Source organism: Eulemur rufifrons, chromosome 9, assembly GCF_041146395.1.
Source record: "Eulemur rufifrons isolate Redbay chromosome 9, OSU_ERuf_1, whole genome shotgun sequence".
Classification (NCBI taxonomy): Eukaryota; Metazoa; Chordata; class Mammalia; order Primates; family Lemuridae; genus Eulemur; species Eulemur rufifrons.
In genome coordinates, this window is record NC_090991.1 from 39202342 (window position 1) to 39225650 (window position 23309).

At 38.6% G+C, this 23309-nt stretch overlaps 1 protein-coding gene and 1 non-coding gene across 51 annotated transcripts in view; both read right to left on the reverse strand.

Annotated features, from left to right (window-relative positions):
* BRCA1 (BRCA1 DNA repair associated) overlaps window positions 1-23309 on the reverse strand; it is a 55839-nt gene that overhangs the window by 26869 nt on the left and 5661 nt on the right. For 5 of the 50 annotated variants that reach the window (XM_069482595.1, XM_069482593.1, XM_069482592.1 and 2 more), the window contains exons 2-10: window positions 22388-22441; window positions 14730-14807; window positions 13698-13786; window positions 12689-12828; window positions 11564-11669; window positions 10177-10222; window positions 9118-9194; window positions 4707-8114; window positions 4208-4296 (exon numbers count right to left, since the gene is read on the reverse strand). In XM_069482595.1, coding sequence (XP_069338696.1) covers window positions 4208-4296; window positions 4707-8114; window positions 9118-9194; window positions 10177-10222; window positions 11564-11669; window positions 12689-12828; window positions 13698-13786; window positions 14730-14807; window positions 22388-22441 — 4087 coding nt within the window. The remainder of the gene's footprint in view (window positions 1-4207; window positions 4297-4706; window positions 8115-9117; window positions 9195-10176; window positions 10223-11563; window positions 11670-12688; window positions 12829-13697; window positions 13787-14729; window positions 14808-22387; window positions 22442-23309) is intronic. The other 45 variants (XM_069482625.1, XM_069482622.1, XM_069482621.1 and 42 more) reach the window with 19 other exon arrangements.
* On the reverse strand, window positions 17568-17708 carry LOC138392659 (U4 spliceosomal RNA). Its single transcript, XR_011234949.1, has one exon. It is a non-coding gene; the product is annotated as a U4 spliceosomal RNA (small nuclear RNA).

Consider the following 23309-nt stretch of genomic DNA (forward strand, 5'->3'; position numbering starts at 1 on the left):
AGCCACCATGACCTGTCATTTTCATTGGTTCTTTACAAATGGGGGAAAGATCCCATTTCAATCATTTTTCCTGTCTGTGGTACTCTAGATTTAAGTTATCCTGAAATCTGACTTCAGCTGTTTTGGGTAGATGCTTGATAAAAACACTTTGTAAAATGAATCCTGAAAAATAGACATATCTCTGGGAATAAGATCGGAAATACAAATAGCAAGGAGGTAGTTTACTGAATGTCAAATATAATACAGTCTGGCTAAGGCAGATGGAACCAGAAACTGGAACCTAAAACTTTAAAACACAAGGGACAAAATTAGGTGACAGGCATATTGACAGAGCCCTAAATCCACATCCAGAAAGGATCATAGGAATTGCAAACAGAGAAAGGCCTCCTAAGTCTTTTCATCAATTTAGTCACCATGGCAGTCCTGCAGAAGTGGAGAGACAATACTGATGACAACTCAGGTACAGAATAGGCAGTCATCTCAAAGGTTTCTTGGTGACTCCAAGGGGCTTCAGAGCTGGAGGGATTTGCTCTGTACAGAGGATGGACAGAAGAAGGCAGGCCTTCTGTACCTGTAGTCTTCACAGCAATGTTAAGATTTAGAAGATTTTAAAACTGGATACCACCCAGTCTTAGCAAAGGTACAGGAAAATGGGAACTATCAAATACCACAGGGGCTGGAGGAGCACAAACTGGTTTAATCTTTCTAAAGAACAATTTAACAATATGTATCAAAGACCAAAATTTCCAGTTCTAGGAATTTACACTAAGGAAATCATCAGAGATGTGGGCAAATGTTTAGCTACCAGGATGTCTACTGTAGTGCTGTACATAATAGTACATTGTGCCTCTAACCCTGAAACCCTCAACATTTAGCAATAGGTTAAATAAATCACGATACACCCAAAGGATAGCATTCTGTATAGTAACTAAAAATAAAGTCAATGAAGAATTTTAATGACACATTAAAAACTAGATTACAATATATGTATATTATCTGAATTGTTTTTTCTTTTCTTTTTTTTTTTTTGAGACAGGGTCGCGCTGTGTTGTCCAGACTGGAGTATAGTAGCATTGATTATAGCTCACTGCAGCCTTGAACTCCTGGGCTCAAGTGATACTCTTGCCTCAGACTCCCGAATAAGTGGGACTACAGGTGCCCACCCCCCCACACCTGGCCAATTTAAAACATTTTTTTTTTTGTAGAGATGGGGTTTCGCTATAGTCCAGGCTGGTCTTGAACTCCTGGACTCAATCGATCCTCCTACCTTGCTCCCAAAGTGCTAGGATTTCAGGTGTGAGCCACTGCACATGGCCAATCTAAATATTTTTTTAAAGATAAGATATATACAAGCACCCCTATGCACACACAGGAAGAAGACTGAAAGCATATACACCAATAAGTTAATAGTAACCATTTCTGGATAACTTAAAATATTAATTTACCATCTTAACAAATTTTAGGCATATAGTTCAGTGGCATTAAGTACTTCCACATTGTTGTGTAACCATCACCATTATTCATCACCAGAACTTTTTTTTTTTTTTTTTTTTTTGAGACAGAGTCTCACTTTGTTGCCCAGGCTAGAGTGAGTGCCATGGCGTCAGCTTAGCTCACAGCAACCTCAGACTCCTCAGCTTAAGCGATCCTACTGCCTCAGCCTCCCGAGTAGCTGGGACTACAGGCATGCGCCACTATGCCCGGCTAATTTTTCTATATAGATTTTTAGTTGTCCATATAATTTCTTTCTATTTTTAGTAGAGACGGGGTCTCACTCTTGCTCAGGCTGGTCTCGAACTCCTGACCTTGAGCGATCCACCCGCCTCGGCCTCCCAGAGTGCTAGGATTACAGGCGTGAGCCACCGCGCCCGGCCAACCAGAACTTTTTCATCATCCCAAACTAAAATCTGTACCAATCAAACAATAGCTTCCCATTCTTCCCTCCCCAAGTCCCTGGTAACCACTATTTTACCTTCTGTCTGTATGAATTTGACTATTCTAGGTACCACATATAAGTAGAATCATATATTTGCCTCCCCCCCCTTTTTTTGAGACAGAGTCTCGCTCTGTTGCCCAGGCTAGAGTGCTGTGGCATCAGCCTAGCTCACAGCAACCTCAAACTCCTGGGCTCAAGCAATCCTTCTGCCTCAGCCTCCCGAGTAGCTGGGACTACAGGAATATGCCATCATGCCCGGCTAAATTTTTCTATATGTTTTTAGTTGTCCAGCCAATTTGTTTCTATTTTTTTTAGTAGAGACAGGGATCTCGCTCTTGCTCAGGCTGGTCTTGAACTCCTGAACTCAAACGATCTGCCCGCCTTGGCCTCCCAAAGTGCTAGGATTACAGGCATGAGCCATCATGCCCGGCCAATATTGTCCTTTGATGTCTGACTTATTTCACTTCATGTTTTCAAGGTTCATCCATGGATGATTTTTGTTTACTTGTATTTTCTAAGTTTTCGACTATACACATGTATATCTATCTTTGTAAGAATATTGGGTTTTTCTCAATTTTATCTATCTGGCTCTTTAGGAAGTTTGGAAAAAAATGTCATTCACTTGATGGTAGCTAAAAGTGTATTTAAGATGTAGGTGAGAAAAATAAGTCATGATAGGATGATTCAAGGAAGTCCAGATTGCTCCATTTTAAGAACGTGCCTGAGGCGGGCACAGTGGCTCACGCCTGTAATCCTAGTACGCTGAGAGGCTGAGGCAGGAGGGTTGCTTGAGCTCAGGAGTTTGAGATCAGCCTGAGCAAGAGTCAGACACTGTCTACTAAAAATAGAAAAATTAACCGGACACAGTGGCGTGTGCCTGTAGTCCCAGCTACTCTGGAGGCTGAGGCAGGAGGATCACTGGAGTTCAGGAGTTTGAGGTTGCAGTGAGCTATGATGATGCCACTGAACTCCATCCAGGGTGACAGAGTGAGACTCTGTCTTTAAAAAAAAAAAGAATGTGCCTACTATAGTTCAGAGAAGGTAAGCAAATTGCCTATGGTCACACAGTCAGGTATAGAATTCTCACCAATTACCACCAGCAATTGCTGTGTGTGTATTCCGCATAGGACCCTGTGCTAGGAATACAGAGGCAACTGTAAGATGTCAAAATAACCTGAGGAGTCTGAAATTTTGAATATGAAGACTTGGAAAATTTTGTTGCCCTTTTACAAAATAAAAATTAGGAGACAGAACCAGGTTCTATGAGGAAGATGTTAACTTTTAGATGTTGTGATAGAAAATGCTTTTTCCAGGAGACTATTCTACTTTGAGTACAGAAACATTCATGCTACCCAATGTTGTAGACATGATAAAGCTGTTATCTGCTTCGTAAGTAACCAAATTATTGGCTTTCACTACAAGGTCCAAGAAGTAAAATTGTGTACTTTCTTTTTTAAAGAAAAATAGGCCGGGCGCGGTGGCTCACGCCTGTAATCCTAGCACTCTGGGAGGCCGAGGTGGGTGGATCGTTTGAGCTCAGGAGTTCGAGACCAGCCTGAGCAAGAGCGAGACCTCATCTCTACTAAAAATAGAAAGAAATTATATGGACAGCTAAAAATATATATAGAAAAAATTAGCCGGGCATGGTGGCACATGCCTGTAGTCCCAGCTACTCGGGAGGCTGAGACAGGAGGATCGCTTGAGCTCAGAAGTTTGAGGTTGCTGTGAGCTAGGCTGACGCCACGGCACTCACTCTAGCCTGGGCAACAGAGTGAGACTCTGTCTCAAAAAAAAAAAAAAAAAAAAAAGAAAAATATGACTTATAGGCAGTAAAGAACAAACAATTAGTACATTAAAAAGAAAAAAGACAGAAACATCCATAAAACAGTGAAAGGCTAGATGGTTTCTAACAGGAAGAGAACTTTATAGCCTCTCATTTGGTACCAAAAAGAAACACATCCCTCTCTTGATACAATAGTGCTTTCATATAAGATTTTCTATAGGGCAAATGGGTTTGAAGGTTTAGCTTATTCATTAAATTCAATATTTAGTGCTCTGCAGTGAGCTAGATGGTGTGTGTGTGTGTGTGTGTGTGTGTATGAAACAAAAGGTAGTATGCATTCCATCAAGGTGCTTATAATTGAACTTGACACCACACACAACTGTTATGCAATTAATTCAAAGGGATGATATCAGCAAATGTAAAAATGTAGGATATATACCACTAAAAGCAAAGGACACCACACACACATATCTATGTGTACTTTTTACCTGAGTGGTTAAAATATCGCTCTGAGAGGACAGTCCTGAACAGTCTTCAGAGAAGCTTGTTTCACTCTGATACCCAGATGCTGCTTCACCTTAGATGACAATAAAAACAGAGGTGCACATGTAAAAACAGACTATAAACAGTACAACTGGCCGTATCTTTCTCTTCCCATTGGCAGAACTGGTTTTACTTTCATGTCACACAAAATGATTAAACTCCTTTGCTTTGGGACACTTGGATTTCCTCTCAGAAAATGAAAACTAGAAGTAAATCCACCAATAATTAGGACTTTAAATCTTTCAATTAGAGATGACATTCTAGCTGGCTGAAAAACTTTTGACTTTTAAAGAAAAGCACCTTAGGAGGAACATGTTTCAAGTTTAAGAAGCAGTTACTTTAACTATACTTGGAAACTTGTAAAATGTGCTCCACAAAATAAATAAACGTTTAGCTCACTGCTATAAATAGACTGGGGCAAACACAAAAACCTGGTTCCAATACCTAAGTTTGAATCCACACTTTGCTCTTCTTGATGATTATCTTCTTCCAGGCTAGTTTCCCTTTCTTCATCATCTGAAACCAATTCCTTGTCACTCAGAACAACTTCCTGGTTTTCATACTGATCCCTCATTTGTTTGGAAGGAGGATCAAACATCAGGAAGGGATCCTGGGTGTTTCTATTTGCAGTCAAGTCTTCCAATGGACTGCACTGTGAAGAAAATAAGCTACTAGAACATTTTGCTGCCTCACTAAGGTGATGTTCCTGGGATGCCCTTGCCAACATTACCTGGTTACTGTAGTCATTTAAGCTATTCTTCAAAGATACTAGGTTCTCCTCTGTTTCCTTAGACAGACACTCAGTGGCAACAGTGCTTTGTCTGATAGATTGAGAAGGCATATCGGTTACTTTACCAAATAATAAGTGTTGGAAGCAGGGAAGTTCTTCATCCTCACTAGATATGTTCTCTTCTGAGGACTCTAATTTCCTGGCATCTCTTTGGTGAGCCTGAGCCAAACATGTATGGGCTAACGGGCTAGGGCTCCTGCTCAACTCTCCTCTCTGGACATTTTTGCTAAAAACAGCAGATCTTTCATTAATACCATTTTCAGCAAAGCTGATATTTTCCTTTATTTCATCATCATCTAAGAGGTCATCAGGTGTCTCAGAACAAACCTGAGAAGCATGACTACTTCCCATAGGCTGCTCTAGGTTATCTGAAATTAGACATGGAGAAAAATCTGTATTAACAGTCTGAACTACCCCTTCATTTTCTTCTTGCCTTTTTATTTCAGGATGTTTATAATTACTTACAGGAAGACTTTCCTTATAGACTTCAGGTTGCATAAGACCTAATCTAAGCACAGCATTCAATCTAGGTCCTCTGTTTTTACCTAGTTCTGCTTGCATGTTTTCACCACTGGAACCTACTTCATTAGCGCTGGAGCTTCCTTCATTAGTACTAGGACCTACTTCATTAAGACTGCTTGAGCTGGCTTCTTTAAAAGCACTTTCTCTAATGTTATTTTGGCTAATTGTACTCACTGTATGTGGAATGTTCTCACTTCCTAATGCTGTTTCAGGTGACACTGAATGTTCTTCAAACCTTTCCTCTGACAGGTTTGTCGTACATTTAGTTTTAAAAAATGGCCTGATGGGAGAAAGTGATGGTATATGATAGGGGTTTTGTAAAATATCATGTTTATTTTCAGTAATTAGTTCATTTTCATTGCCTCTGAACCGAGATGACAGACAAAACCTAGAGACTTCTCTAATGCTACATTTGGCATAATCATCTGGCTTCTTATCTTTCTGACAAACTACAGAAAAGCCTGCAGTGGTACTAATTGTCTGTTCATGCTTGATTTGAGATTCTTTCTTTTCTTGATTTTCTTTTTGTTCACATTCAAGAGTGACTTTCGGACTTTGTTTCCTTAAGGACCTAGAGTGGGCATAGACTGTTGCACATTCCTTTTCTGGATTTCCTGGATTTGGCAACAGAGCAAATGACTTACGCTTTGAAACCTTGAATGTATTCTGTAAATACTGAGTATCAAGTTCACTGTCTTCCATTTCCATGCTTGGCTCCTGAATGTGGTTAACTTTACATCTCAATGGATCCTTAATGCCCTCTGTGTCATTTCTAGTATCTTTAGAACAACCATGGATTAGTTCCTTGGGGTTTTCAATGGCTGCACACTGACTCACTCGTTGTTTTGGTGCTGTTTTTGCCTTCCCTAGGGTGTTAACTTCCAGTAATGAGATACTGTTCTGAGTGCCATAATCAGTATCAGGTACCAGTGAAATACTGGTACTCTCTATAGATCTTTCTCCACTTTCAGTTTGGAAAACCCTTTCTCCACTTGACACCAGATCTCTGGAGTCTTTGATGCTATTAGATGCCAGAATTGTTTCTAAGTTCTCTTCTGTTTTTTCTCTTTGAAGGCTAGGATTGACAAATTCTTGAAGTTTATTAGAACTTGAACAATTAGTATCATTGGCATGTCTTTTACTTATTTGCTCATTTGGCTTGTTACTCTTCTTGGCTCCAGTTGTAGGTTCTTTATCTTCCATGAATAGAAGCTTTCTGCTGTGCCTGACTGGCATTTGTTCAGAATTTTTTTCCTTTATCTCTTCAATGCTAGAACAACTATCGATTTGTAGTTCAGTACGATTAGGTGGGCTTGGATTTTTATTGACTACTAGTTCAAGTGCATGAATATGCCTGCTAGAATGCTTCCTCCTCAGCCTATTCTTTTTAGGTGCTTTTGAATTGTGGACATTTAATTCTATTTCCATATTACTTATACTGCTGCTTATAGGTTCAGCTTTAGTTCTGAAAGAAGATTCTTTTTCCAATGATTCTGTTGGGATAGGATTTTTTTCTTTCTGAACATAATTACCTTTTGTTTCATTCTCATAACCACTATTAGTAACATTCATCACTTGACCATTCTGCTCCATTTGGTTAGTTTCCTGATTTCTCTTTTCAGGTGTCTTTTGAACAACTGCCAAATCTGCTTTCTTGATAAAATCCTCAGGACGAAGGCCTGATGTAGTTCTCCTTTTACGCTTTAATTTATTTGTAAGGGGATGCTCTTGTGTTATCTGTGGCTCAGTAGCAACTGTTCCTATAATTAGATTTTCAGTTACGTGGCTAGAGTTAGGGAGGCTTGCCTTCCTCCGATAGGTTTTCCCAAATATTTTATCTTCGATTTTACTCTCTACTGGTTTGGAGTGAACTCTTTCACTTTTACGTATTATAGGATCAAGAGGATCACTAGCCATTAAGTCTATTTTCTTTGAAGAAGTGGAATATTCATCTACTTCATTTAGAACATCTAATGCACCAGCTACTTCAGCATGTGATTCAGACCCCGTATCATGTGAGTCATCAGAAGGTAACACTTCATCACTTCTGGAAAACCACTCATTAACTTTCTGAATGCTGCTATTTAGTGTTATCCAAGGAACATCTTGGGTATCTCTAGGACTTTCAGAGCATGGAGGTTTCTGTTTATTCCATTCTTTTCTCCCATATGGGGGAGCAGTACTCAGATCTACCTTTTTCTCAGTGTTGGGAACCTGCCTATCATTACATATTTCCTTACTTTGAGCCCATCTGCTCTGTTGGCTCCTTGCTAAGCCAGGCTGTTTGCTTTTATTACAGAATTCAGCCTTTTCTACATTCATTCTGTCTTTAGTGAGTAATAAACTGCTGTTGTCATGCTGTAATGAGTTGGCATGAGTATTTTTGCCACATGGCTCCACATGCAAGTTTGAAACAGAACTACCCTGATACTTTTCTGGATGCATCTCAGTTGCATGCTTCTTAATGGTGTTCAAATCATTATTACTGGCTTGATGATGTTCAATACTTGTTATGGCCTTCTCAGAAAACGCACAAGCAGCTGAAAATATACAAAAGTAACAAGGTGTTTAAAAACCGAATCATTATGAAAAAATACATACTTAATACAACTTAGAGGTGGAAATCATGCAAATGGCTATATTCACAGAAACTAACCTCATAAACTACTAAGTATACTGAGGATGTAGCTCATACTGTTTTTTTTGTTTTGTTTTTTTGAGACAGAGTCTTGTTCTGTTGCCCGGGCTAGAGTGCTGAGGCATCAGCCTAGTTCACAACAACCTCAAATTCCTGGGCTCAAGCGATCCTCCTGCCTCAGCCTCCCAAGTAGCTGGGACTAGAGGCGCTTGCCACCATACCTGGCTAATTTTTTGTTTCTATTTTTAGTTGGCCAGCTAATTTTTTCTATTTTTATTAGAGATAGGGTCTCATTCTTGGTCAGGTTGGTCTCAAACTCCTGCCCTCAAACAATCCTCTCGCCTCAGCCTCCCAGAGAGCTAGGATTACAGGCGTGAGCCACCACGCCCAGCCCACACTCTTTCATTTAATTCCTATTTATCTAGATTATTTCCACTCAAGATCGTTAAAAATTTAATTTCAGAATTTTCCCTATGCATAAACCTAATTTATTTCCCTAACCTCAAAGGGTGAATTAAAAGCAGACTGTTTAGTCATTAGATAGACAGTTCTGATGTACTCTGAGGATCACTGGCCATTAAGTCTACTTAATACTCTGTTCTATCTACAGACTCATACTCCCTGTATTTAAAAATCAGTAGGCAAAAGATGAAATACAAATACATCAATTAAAAGTAAAGGGCAACAATCAGTTACATAAGGTACTATTATAATCACATTAGTCTAGTACCATTTAAATATGTCAAGCTGTACCATGTCATCTGAGAAAGAAGGATATTCTAACTCTGCCAAGAGATTTTGTGAATTATAAAGGTCTCAAATGGTCTTCAGAATAATCTAATTACAGTATTGTATCTACTTTCTCTCTCTTTAGTTCCTATTAAGTTGGGAAGACTTGCCATTACCCTTTTTTGCAGAATCCAAACTGGTTTTAGCCCTGGCTCCTTGAGGGGTGATTTGTAACAACTCTTGGTCTCCCACGCTATAGGAAAAAGACAGAAGTCCTAATGAGAAATACTAGTTATATGCTCACAGAACTGTCAAATGAGCAAGATCAAATATTTTAGCTCTTCCAGGTAGAGTTGCAGCAAGCTGACAAATCTGATTCACTTATTAAAATCTGCTCTCTCTTTCAGTAACTTCTGGTTGAAATGGAATAGTCAAAGATTGAGAATACACAGTCACAAAAATCAGGGCAGCAGTGCAGAGCATTGCGTTAAGGACATACAAATGAGAGCCAACATTTAAATGATCACTGAAAGATAGTTTTAAAAAATGCTTACAAGTTTATCTTAATAAGAAGGCAGGAGCAAAGATATCTAACCAGCAGGAGTACTAGGATGAAGCAGACATCCCAATAGAATGCAAAGACTACCACCTTGCTACATTGCTTTCAGTGCTTTTTAGGCTAAAAAAGCACTTCTTTCCAATTGTGAGATTAGGAGAGTCCTTCACAAACAAAAGCTGACAATGACACCATTATAGTTCAGATCAGATCTTAGACAGGGTCAAGTAATAATTCCTAAGGAAAGCAATATGGCAAGTAACTCAGTTGTGGGCTCCTTGTAGACTATTATATAATTTATATACACAAAGTTTGAAAGATAGGTGGAAGTAAGGAACAGAGGAAAGAACTGCAAATGGAGACTTCTAACATTCTCATCAGCCACAATTATCCTGTGTCAATATTACCATATACAAGGAACTCAGCTAGAGAACAACAATCTGCTAGAAGCAAGTATGTACAGAGTTCTGCTGTTATCTTAAACTTCTCTGGACATTACTAATTAATAAATTGAACAAACAAAAAGGATATTTCCTCAGCTATAAAATGAGGGGATTAAACTAGATGATCTTTGAGGTTTCTTCCAATACCATGATTCTAATCTAGAAAAACACCAATCCTTAATAGTAACTAAATAGGAAAATACCCGCTTCATAGACAAGGGCTCTCTTTGACTCACCTGCAATAACTTGCCTTATTAACTGTATCTTCAGAAGAATCAGATCCTAAAAAATTTTCCCCCAAAGCCCCCAAAAAACAAATCAGTAAAAGGTTTTTTATTGAAAGGGCTAAACTCAAAAAATGTACTTGTTACAAAACAGATACTCATTCACCTAGAAATATTTACTGAGCATCCATTATGTGGCAGGCACAACGATGGATATGTCAGGCAATACAGCATAGTTGTTAAAAGCACAGGCTCTGAAGCCCAACTTCCTAGGTTTGAATCATGGCTTTGCCACTTACTATTAATAGCTTCACTACCTCGGCAAAATTTCTTAACCTCTCTGTGCCTTAATTTCCTCATCTGTAAAATAAGTATAACAGTAACAACCTCAGAGGTTTGACGTGCATCTTAAATGATTTATACAGGAAAAGCACAACAGTGCCTGGAATATAGTTAAGTGCCTGTAAATATTAAATACTATAATATTTTAATTATTTTTATGACACACCTGTTGTCTAAGAATTTATGATCTTAAGGGGAAAAAACATATACAGCTAATTTCAATAAAATCTAGTATTACTAAGGTAAACATATGGTGGTGCTTGGGAGCTCAAAATACGGCCACCCTTTCCAATTATAAATATATTCTAAAACATAAGCCAAGTAGAAGACATATTTGAATTCTGAGCTCAGTTTTTTTTTGAGACATGAATGGAAGATAAGAAAGTGATCAGGGAGTATAGATTTTAATTTTTTTGAGACAGGGTCTCACTCAAAGTCACCCAGGCTCAAGTACAGTGGTGCAATCATAGCTCACTGCAACCTCAAAATCCTGGGTTCAAGCAATCCTCCTGCCTCAGCCTCCCGAGTAGCTGGGACTACAGGTGTGTACCTCTATGTCCAGCTAATTTTTAAATTTTTTGTAGAGATGTGGTCTTGCTATGTTGCTCAGGCTGATCTTGAACTCCTAGCTTCAAGTAATCCTCCAGCCTTGGCCTCCCAAAGTGCTAGGATTACAGGCATGAGTCACCATACCTGGCCCTCAGCTCTTCTTAAAAGGCTTCCTAATCTAGTGCAATTTATCTTGGATTCCTCCAAATCCTGCAGCAATCCATCAAGTGCTTTCTTATTGCTACTCTCCATCTTTCCAAAATACATTTATATATACTTAAACCAGACATCCTTTCTTTTGCTCTCTTTAAAAAGTAAGATTCTTCAAGGTGGGAACTGCATCTTTTACATTATTTATAACTCACCATAGGGCTCATAAAATTCACTTCCCAAAGCTTTCTACCACATGCATAAACTATGACCAGAGTTTTTGGCATACACTGGCAAAACTATAAGATAAGCAATCTAGCGATTATTATTCTAAACTTAAAAAATCTGAGACTCTTACCCAATTCAATGTAGACAGACTTAGTTTGAGGTTTTATCTGCTGCTTTGTCCTCAGAGATCTCACAATTCCAAGGTTAGAGAGTTGGACACTGAGACTGGTTTCCTGCTAAACAGTACAGTAAAGAATGGTCAACCAATTTTTGGCCAGTTCTATGTTTTTTTGTTGGAAGAAACTTGAGGCCATGGACAAAACAAATCAACCATCATCAGTCAGCTAAAATTTATGACACCTGGAAAAACGCCTGGAAAACTATATACTAAAATGTCTGGGTTTTATGTGATTTGAATTTTTTTTCTCTTTCTGTTGTTTTAAATTTTTCTAAACTGATTTTGTATTATTTGTGTAATTTTTTGAAATATTAAAATGGTGTATTTTGAAGCTGATACTTGATACATATTTCCAATTACATCTGATAACAGGGTGGGAAACTAACTGAGATAAATTTTTAAAAAGGATAAATGACAGCAATAAAAACACTAGCATTCCTAAGAACATTTGGCAAAGGAAAGAATATTTAAAAGCCCAACATTACTTTGATAAAGCTTTTCTTCTTCCTTTTTAGCCCTTCTACATCTCCAGAAAAATGAATGCTGGTATTATGAGAACTATCATTTTTAAGATCTCCATTATTCATTCACATATCACTAACAAGAGAGCAAATCATTACATTTTCTTTGACAATTACACCTTTTAAGTTGAAGTAATTTTCAAATGCTTAAAAATATCAGTGACCTCGTAGCTATTTTAGGTAAGCATCAGAGCAGATAAAGCTCTAAAGCAGGGGAAGGGCCTGCAGGTCTCTCTTTTTTTTAATTTTTGAGATGGGTGTTTTGCTATGTTACCTGGGCTGGTCTTGAACTCCTGGGCTCAAGTGATCCTCTTGCCTCGGCCTCCAGAATAGCTGTGACTACAGGCATATCCACCCTGTCTCTCTTGACCACACCAGGTACCCTGACCTCTGAACTCCTCTAACTCTTATCAATTAGGACACTTTTCCAATCACTTAATTTACCATCTTTCCTTCTTTATTGACTTTTTATATAAATCTACGAGCATCTAGCACATTCACCAACTCGTAATGCTCAATAAAGAGATGTTGTCAAAATAAATGAAAATGGTCTTACCAAGGTAGCATTTTCAGGTTGACTCTGTCGAAATCTTTTGGCACGGTTTCTGTAGCCCATACTTTGGACGATAGATACTTCCTCCTTTAGTTGTTCAGGAGAGCTATTTCCCTTTTTTGCAAAATCATAACTGTTTGCAACTGTAAATTACAAGGGAAAATGTTATTTTTGTAGTCAGAAAAAAATGTATGCATTGTAATCAAAGAAACCAAGAGAAATCCTGTGTATGCTCTTTGTCGTGTTAAGATAATGCATTAAGGTTACCTATAATTTTTTACAAAATCAACCCTGGAAACTCTACTCTTTATACGGAGACCATCAAAATTATTTCTAGTCTTTGTTTTCTACCTCAAATTTGCCTATTAATTCTGTATTTCACTGAATCTAAGACACCAACGTTATATGCACCATTATTTTCTTTACCACTAAGAAAGAAAGCATACTAAATTTTTTTTTTTTTTTTCCAGACAGGGTCTCACTCTGTCACCTAGGCTGGAGTGGAGGGCAGTGGTGCTAACATAGGTCACTGCAACCTTGACCTCCCTGGCTCAACTGATCCTCGTGCCTCAGCTTCCTGAGTAACTGGGACTACAGGCACGTACCAGCATGCCTGACCAGCTTTTTTTTGTTTTTGGGTAGAGATGGGGTCTCATTATGTTGTTCAGGCTGGTCTTGAACTCCTGGCTTCAAGAGATCCTCCCTCCCCAGCCTCTCAAAGTGCTGGGATTACCATGCCCAGACCATAAACACACTAAATTAAAAACAATGACACACCGCAGATAGTAAAATGCTCCCAATTTCAAAGATGTTAAGATATGAAAAATGTGCATTTTAGGATTGATAAGGTGTGAGACAAGTGGGAGTGATTTTAAACAGATTGCAGATACAGAGCTAACGTTAACCTAGACCAGAAGGTCTTGTCAGCTAGTCATAGAAAATAATCATGCAAACTTCCTGAGTTTTCATGGGCAGCTTTAAGCATTGGCTTCTGGGCCTATGCAACACTTACACTGCAATCCTGTGTCAAGCTCAAAAGCATGAGTGATGTTCAATAGTTCTTCAACAAGTTGACTAAACCTCGTACTTTCTTGTAGGCTTCTGAAATTAAATGTTTGAGAGACACACTCAGCAAGTAATTATCAACTTTTTAAAGACACTAAAATAAGGAAAGACACGCAGACAAATAAAAACAAGATATAGCAATAGTAGAAAACCTATATTCAAAGAACAGAGCCATCAGTGATATTACACTAATAATCATTGACATCAGAGTGAACTGTGTGGCAGTATTGATTGATTTTATAATTCTTTTGTCATTCATTTAAATTTGCCAGAAGCCTAAAGCTATCTGCTATAATCTTACTCTGAATGCACAGTAGATATAAATCCACTGCATAGAGAACTTACAAATCTTAACATCCAAACCCTATCCAGCCCCTCACTGCTAGCTCTGTTTCTCAGGGATGTCTGTCAAATAATGATTACATTATTTTGAAAACGCAGATAATACAAAACAACGTCCATTGAGAGATTTGGGTTTAGAAAAGTAGAAGGAAAATACCATTCATTCCTTTAAATATCCAAGTGCCTACTATGTACCAAACATTGGAGAGACACTATTGATTGAGATAGACAAAGTCACTACCCTAATACAACTTACATCATGGCAGAGGAGAAGCACAATATATAAATACATTGTGTGTATAAATAATTAGGTAGAAATAAACTCAATGAAGAAAAATAAAAGCAAGATTAGCAACTGGGGCAGGGTGATGCAATCCTACTTTAGATAAGACTGTAAGTTCTTACACTACACAGAAGCATCAGAAAAAGGCAATAAGTTGCTAATACCTGTATGTGGCACATGGCCCATAAAATGTTCAGGAGAATAGCTTAGAAATGATTTACTGTGCTTAAAAACACTTAATACATTTTTCTATTGGTGAATGGCTTTATAGGAATACAGCTATGTTATAGAAGAATTTCTACTTTTTCCTGCTGTTGTTGCTTCCAACCTCCCATCATTACCCAAATTATATACCTTTTGGTTATATCCTTGTTACATAAAGGACACTGTGAAGGCCCTTTCTTCTGGTTGAGAAGTTTCAGCATGCAAAATCTATAAATTATAAACGAAAGAACAATATAAGTTACTTTTTTTTGTTGTTGTTGTTGAGACAGAGTCTCACTTTGTTGCCCAGGCTAGAGTGAATGCCGTGGCGTCAGCTTAGCTCACAGAAACCTCAGACTCCTTGGCTTAAGCGATCCTACTGCCTCAGCCTCCCGAGTAGCTGGGACTACAGGCATGCGCCACTATGCCCGGCTAATTTTTTCTATATAGATTTTTAGTTGTCCATATAATTTCTTTCTATTTTTAGTAGAGACGGGGTCTCGCTCTTGCTCAGGCTGGTCTCGAACTCCTGACCTCGAGCGATCCACCCGCCTCGGCCTCCCAGAGTGCTAGGATTACAGGCGTGAGCCACCGCGCCCGGCCTGATACAAGTTACTTTGTTTTGTAGAGAGAATACTCAAAAGACAAATAGCTATGAAAAGATAATATCACAAGTCCTCTTAAGAGCCATTTAAAAGGTAATGGCAGGTGAATAACAACCAATGGTTTTCTAATTGTTTTTAAATGCTGCATAAGCAAAAACCCAAACTACATAGCAATGATCTATGAAAACTGAACTTACATGCATATGGCTTACTGTTATGACCAAATAAAACCTATTGAAAGTTAATATGGCATATTTAATGATATATTCATAATTATGCCATGCTGTATAATCAGATATAAATGGTAAGTAGTTCATGTAAAATGACTATTAGTTTAAAAACTCAGCCATCACCACAAAGCTACTGTAATCAAGACTGTGGTAATAGCATAAGGATAGACATATATACCAATGGAATAGAATTCAGAGTCTAGAAATAAACCCATACATACATCTGTAACCAGCTGATATTCAACAATGATACCAAGACAATTAAATGGGGAAAAGACAGTATTTTTTAAACAAATGGTATTGTGACAACTGGATAGCCACACACAAAAGAATGAAGTTAGACTCCTACCTCATACCACACACAAAAACTCAAAATGGATCATAAACCAGAAGTAGAGAGAACAGTGGTTAATGATAATTAAAAGCAGTGATTCACTCATAAAATCAGTATTTACTACATGTCTAGTACTGTTCTAGATGCAGGAGATTCAATGGAAAAACAAAATAAAATCCCTGCAAAATAAAATATTAATATAAAGGACATAATATTCTGGTGAGGAGGTTGACTGGCTAGGGAGTAAATAGCAGACATTGACATAGAAGAGAGCCAGGAAAGAAAAGATTAAGGGGACTGAAAAGTCATTGGGAATGGTGACTTAGACACTTAGAGAGCACTTAGCACTTTTTACCAGCCAAGTCCTTTAACATGTATTGCCCTCTCTTAAACCTTGAAGTATTATCTTCATTTTATGGTAGAGACTTGTCCTTGATCAAATGGTAATCAAGTGGTGAAGGTGATATTGGATCCAGGATTTAACTGCAGCAAAGCCCACAATCTTTCTTTTTGGTAGGGAAACTAAGTCTGGAGAGATACTCACAATCTTTCTACCAGAGGAAATCAATGTAGGCAGGTATGGACAAAAGACTCAGGGGTTCTTCTTCACCTGTATGGATGTTTCAAGTACCACACTGCACTCAACAATGACTCTATAGTTTGGGGGATAAGGGTGTCAAAAAGCTATCTGCAGTGTACATAAATATTCTTTAAAGACACAGAAGAGAGGCTACCACTCCTCGAGAAGATGCAAACACCATCTGTACTCTAGTATAATGGATCAAGGAGGCATCAATGTATTACCCTGCCAAATGGTACAGTTAGACAATTCAGAGAAGGGGTAGGGAGGGAAATCCACATCATATTTCTGCAGAATACGGTAGAGTGACAAGCTAAGCTCTACTGTGTTGTAGTCTGTATAACAATTATATAAATAATGCAGGGGAACTAGGTATACAGAAATCAACCAAGATAGAAATTCTAATCTTTCTTTATGCTGGAAAAAGCATATGCTGGAAAAACAACTAAAAAGTTGTTAAAGTCAAAAAGGAAAATGAATTTGTGTATGACTTGAAGACTGAGCTAAGGAACATATTGATAGATTAACAGAACAGTGGTGTATCTTTCAGGTCTCAGAAAAAGAATTCATTGAATTGTTTTAGAGCTCTGTATGTGATGTACAAATTAAATGAGAACGCATACATTAAGTTCTAACGCATACATTAAGTTCTACTTGAGGTTCTCAGTGTAAAGGTCTGAGACAAGTTTTGGCCTTTTTGAATTTCTAAAACCCAATGTTTACAATACATTTTAAAGCAAACACAATATGTCTTCTGAAGGGTGGCTTCAGCTTTTTAAGAAAAAGCTGATGGAAAATAGTCAGTAAATCATAGTGCCACAAACCAATTTTGGGGACTTTTCAGAGTATTAATTTTTTTTAAGCACATCTATACCCCGAGCAGTTTAACAATGTTGTGGAAACTCATCTAATTTTGCTAATGCTTGTCCAAGTCTGTCCTGGCAGGGAAAAATAAATTAATAATTCTAAGTCTAGGCAAAATAAACACAGGTTGACTTTGGCTACCTTTGATTTTATATTGGGGGCCCTGGATTCCTACTTCTGTATCTTTCCTGTCAACAGAGCTAAGATTATAGACCCATATGGCCCCTAGGAAGGGAAATAAAGATCCTGAAAGATCCACAGCTTAGCATCTCAGAATCCATTTAGGTCACTGCCCCTACCAAACCTTGTCAGTTTCAATAGTAAGGCTTTGTTTTCTTTTTCTTTCTTTCTTTCTTTCTTTTTTTTTTAATTTAGTCTCTGTAGAGACTGTCAAAAATTACCAATGCCAACTATATTTCAAGTTGTCATGGCAGGGTATTGGGAAAAGTTTTCAATTAGCAATAATTGTGCTTTGGATAAACCTCATTGGCTACAATGCTTCAATGGCGCAAAGCTTGGCTTTGTTTCCTTTATCAAACCTCTTGTTTGTACTTTAGTTCTAACAACTGAGCATCTACCTTGACTTCTTCATTTGGGAGATTCTGCCTAGGTTCCTTGCTTGGTATTCCAGTCAAGGCTCTTGTCTCCTAGGGACAAGAATCTTAACCCTCAGCCGCCTATGGCTGGATCCCTGCTACTTTTCTTATATAATCACTACCTTGAACTTCTGCTCATTTCTGCTGCTAGCCTCCTGAGAGACTATGTTCAAGCTATTTGCTAGATTATGTCTTGCCTATTTCTGGATCTTTCTGACAAACTAGCTCATTACTAAACTCCATAATTCCCTTATATTATGATCTAATGTATCTGGCCATCAAACCTCCCTGACACTGACTCACTGTTAATTTGGAGTTCCTCAGTTAGCTGACCCCAAGACTTGCCTTACTTGGTCTATCTGGCCTTTAGACCTTAATCATCCCTGGTCTGGTCCATCTTACTATCTGCCCAATAAGTGTATAGGAAGGTCATCACTCCAAAGCACTTCTCAAATTTTAACATGCATAGAAATCTCCTGGGGATCTTGTTAAATGGAGATTCTGATTTGGTAGATTTAGGGTAGGGCTAAGATTCTAGCAAGTGCCTATGTGATGCTGTTGCTAGTGACCCATGAGCCCCACTTTAAGTACTAAGTTCTTAGAGCTGCACTCTCTAAAACAGCAGCCACTAGCTACTTGTGGCTATTAAGCACTTGCAATGTCGCTAGTCTGAACTAAAGCGTACTATATATATGGAAAAATACAGGCTTTGGAGACTTAGCACAAAAAAAGAATGTCCAATAGCTCATTAATATTTTTATATTATATATATATATATATGTGTGTGTGTGTGTGTGTGTGTGTGTTGGGGTTTTTTTCTTGAGACAGAGTCTAGCTCTGTTGCCCCAGGTAGAATGCAGTGGCATCATCATAGCTCACTGCACCTCAAACTCCTGGGTTCATGCAATCCTCCTGCCTCAGCCTCCCAAGTAGCTGGGACTACAAGGGTATACCACCACACCCAGCTAATTTTTCTATTTTTAGTAGAGACGAGGTATCACTCTTGCTCAGGCTGGTCTTGAACTCCTGACCTCAAGCGATCCTCCTGCCTTGGCCTCCTAGAGTGCTAAGATTAACAGGCATGAGCCACTGTACCCAGCCTATATTGAATATATTTTGAAATGATAAAATTTTCCTCATAATTGGGTTAAATATATATTATATAAATATACAATTAGAATTAATTTTACCCATTTCTTTCTTTTTTTTTTTTTTTAAGAGATGGAGTCTCATTCTGTTGCCCAGGCTAGAGTAAAGTGGCTGGGCTCAAGCGATCCTCTCATTTCAGCTTCTCGAGTGGCTAGCACTACAGCAGGTACACGCCACCATGCCCAACCCTATTTCTTTTTACTTTTTAAAAATGTAGCTGCTAGAAAATTTAAGCTACGTCTATAGCTCACATTACACCTCTTTGGACAATGTTGTTCTAGATCTTCCAAAAAGTAGTACATATTTCATTTCATTTTTTTTTTTTTTTTTGAGACAGAGTCTTACTCTGTTGCCCAGGCTAGAGTGAGTGCCGTGGCGTCAGCCTAGCTCACAGCAACCTCAAACTCCTGGGCTTAAGCGATTCTACTGCCTCAGCCTCCCGAGTAGCTGGGACTACAGGCATGCGGCACCATGCCCGGCTTAATTTTTGTATATATATATTTTAGTTGTCCATATAATTTCTTTCTATTTTTAGTAGAGACGGGGTCTCACTCTTGCTCAGGCTGGTCTCGAACTCCTGACCTCGAGCGATCCACCCGCCTCGGCCTCCCAGAGTGCTAGGATTACAGGCGTGAGCCACCGCGCCCGGCCCATATTTCATTTCTTGTTGGGAAACTTCAAGATAATGCAGGGATGGATTTTTTCTAGACTGGTACTATTATCTTTTCAGTAATCTTCGTGAAAGATTGCAAAACCATAGGCTTATTCAGGTCAAGAAAGCTGTCTTATTTTTAGGAAATAGAGTTCATCTTGAGAAAATACAATTAATACAACAAATTCTTGGGGGTATTTTGAGCATATATGTAGATCAAAGTGTTATTCAGATTACAAAGGTATTACTACAGAAGAGAGTATACAGAAAAGTTGATTTCTACAAGCATTATACTGTACTTTTAATTCTAACATATTATTCAAAACAATTTAAAATATGGCTGGTTCTCCTACTGCCTATGATATTCTCCATATTAGGAGTTGCAAGCTTTCCTCACTCTTCCCTAGTTGCCAACTCTAACCCTCTCAGTATCAACAGCTGTTTTTGCCTCCAACTTCACTGAACTCAAACTACCTCAACTTCCCCCATGAAAATCTTTCTGTAAAATTACTCTCCTTTCCTTCATTACTGTTTGAGTAACGATCACCTCTCTTTCTTGCATCTATTTTCTATTTCCAGTCCCTTCTGCTTCCTCTTGGACCTTCTCTCTCTTGCAAATGTCTTCTCCTGTCCTAGGGCTCCTTTCTTTTCTAACCCTATACATATATGCAAAGTTATTTTCTTTTTCCTGTATGTATTCTACTTTCTTCTCTTTTTACCTTTACTCATTATTTCCTCTGCCTGTAATTTCTTTCTTCCGCAAGCTTTCAAAGTAACTAATGTTTATAATTTCATCTTTTCTTAACTCACTGTAACATATATTCAGTATTCATTACTCAATGTCAGGAAACTATACAGTTCATTTCAGAAAGATCCTCATCAAGGGACACTGTAAGTCCCAGCACTTAAAAGGTTAATCTTCAACTATCTGTAACCATGTAAATACTGGGAATTTCTTATTTTGTTTTACAAAGTATCAACCTGTGAAGAAACTGGTCCTACCCCAAAGCTTGAGAAGTACTCTTCTAAAACTAAAAATTCTTGAAGTAGAGAGATAAAGCTGTGTTGCTGTGGCACATGGCCATGGAGAAGGGACTGAGGAATCAGAAGGAAACTGTTGGGAACAGATCTAGACCAGCAGGGTGACACAGGAAAGGGGTAAAAGACAGCGGAAATTGCCTTCTGGATCCTTTTTTTTTTTTTTTTTTTTTTGAGACAGAGTCTCGCTTTGTTGCCCGGGCTAGAGTGAGTGCCGTGGCGTCAGCCTAGCTCACAGCAACCTCAAACTCCTGGGCTTAAGCGATCCTACTGCCTCAGCCTCCCGAGTAGCTGGGACTACAGGCATGCGCCACCATGCCCGGCTAATTTTTTGTATATATATATTTTAGTTGTCCATATAATTTCTTTCTATTTTTAGTAGAGACGGGGTCTCGCTCTTGCTCAGGCTGGTCTCGAACTCCTGACCTCGAGCGATCCACCCGCCTCGGCCTCCCAGAGTGCTAGGATTACAGGCGTGAGCCACCACGCCCGGCCGCCTTCTGGATCCTTATTGGCAATAGGAAGAAAAAGAATTCACAAGGAGGAAGGCACTAGCCATCTGGCAGACTTGTGCTCAAAGGGTATCCCTACAAAGGGAACAGGTTTCCTTCAGCTTCAGCCAGCCCTCATTTTCCTTAGAGCAGCAACTGTTCCCTTTTTTAACTTATGGAAACATCCTAAGAATCTGATAAAAATTATGGAACGTCTTCTTGGAAAAATGTACATGCCCACAGTTTTGAATACGACTAAATTTAAGACTGAATATAATTTTAGGAAATTTATTAAGATCATTCATGAACTCCAAGTTATGAACTCTTAAATTAAAAAATTCTTGAAAAGATACATAAGAAATTGATAATTATGGTTGTTTGGGAAAGGAAGAGGGAAGCAGAGGTCTGGGGGTGAGAGGGAAATAACTTTGTATCATATATCGTTTTGTGTTAATAAATTCATTACCAGGTACATGGTTTGCTTTTTCAATTAAAAAAGAAAAAACAGGCTGGGTACAGTGGCTCACACCTGTAATCCTAGCACTTCGGGAGGGCAATGCAGGAGGATCGCTTGAGGCCAGGAGTTCAAGACCAGCCTTTGCAACATGGTGAGACCACTGCACACACACATACACAAACACACAAAATTTAAAAATTAGCCAGGCATGGTGGTACAAGCCTATGGTCTTTACTTGGGAGATACTTGGGAGTTCCTGGGAGGCTGAGACAGGAGGATCACCTGAGCCCAGGAGACTGAGGAGGCTATAGTGAGCTATTATCATGCCACTGTACTCAAGCCTGGACAGCAGAGCAAGACTCTGTCTCAAAAAAAAAAGAAAAAAAAAGAAAAACTGATATCAGATCCTTCCCTGTCTTCACAAGGATTATGAAGCAGACAAACACTGAACCTTTTAAGAGGGAAAGCAGAAGGACATGCAAAAATGAACAGAAGGGAGAAACTGAGAAGGTTGAAACATAATTTGCTTATTTTATAATCACTTGCAATCTGCTTTTGCCCATGGACACAAAAAACAAACAGCTATTCAAAGTGATTTTATATCCTACTAGACATGTCAAAACTTTACCAGGAACTATGGCTACAACCCACTTGTGATGACTTTAAAAGTACTCTCTGAGACAGAATGAAACAGAGTTGGATTTTTCTTTGTCACTTACTTGATGGAGCTTCTATAAAGTTAGGTATTTCCTGTGTTATGAAGGACAGACAGAAAAGTAAATAATGGAGTCACATAAAATATTCAAACTTACTTGCAAAATATGTGGTCACACTTTGTGGAAACAGGTTCTTTGATCAACTCCAGGCTAGATGGGTAGGAAAAAACAAGAGGAAATAAATGAAAGTTAATAATTTATTTAAAAATATTCTGGTTGGGCAAGGTGGCTGACACCTATAATCCTAGCACTTTGGGAAGCCAAGGCAGTAGGATTGCTTGAGCCTGGGAGTTCAAGAGCAGCCTGAGCAGGGGAAAGACCTCCTCTCTACAAAAAACAGAAAAATTTGCTAGGCATGGTTATGTGCACCTATAGTCCCAGCTACTTGGGAGGCTGAGACAGGTGAATCACTTGAGCCTAGGAGTTTGAGGTTACATTGAGCTATGATGACCCCATTGCACTCTAGCCCCAGTGACAGAGACCCTGTCTCAATCAATATATTCTCAGTAAAAAAAAGTTCAACTTTAAGCTGCTATAACTCAGTAAAGGTAAGGCTTTAAGTTCATTCAATAAACATTATTAAATATCTGCTATGCTACGAGGTAAAAATACAGCTAAGAAGATGATCCTTACCTTCAATGAGCTTTCAGACATCAAAACAATTATGTTGATCTCTTTAATACTCTATATTATCTTCAGCATTTAAAAGATTAGCTGAGAATACTTCATTTGTTTTCAATTTTATATATATATATATATATATATATATACACACACACACACACATATATTTCTTTTTCTCTTTTGAGAGAGTCTGGCTCTGTTGCCCAGCCTAGAGTGCCATGGCATCAGCCTTGCTCACAGCAACCTTAAATTCCTGGGTTCAAGCAACCCTCCTGCCTCAGCCTCCCAAGTAGCTAGGACTACAGGCATGCACCACCATGTGCAGCTAATTTTTTCTATTTTTAGTAGAGACAGGATCTCACTCTTGCTCAGCAAGGCTGATCTCAAACTCCTG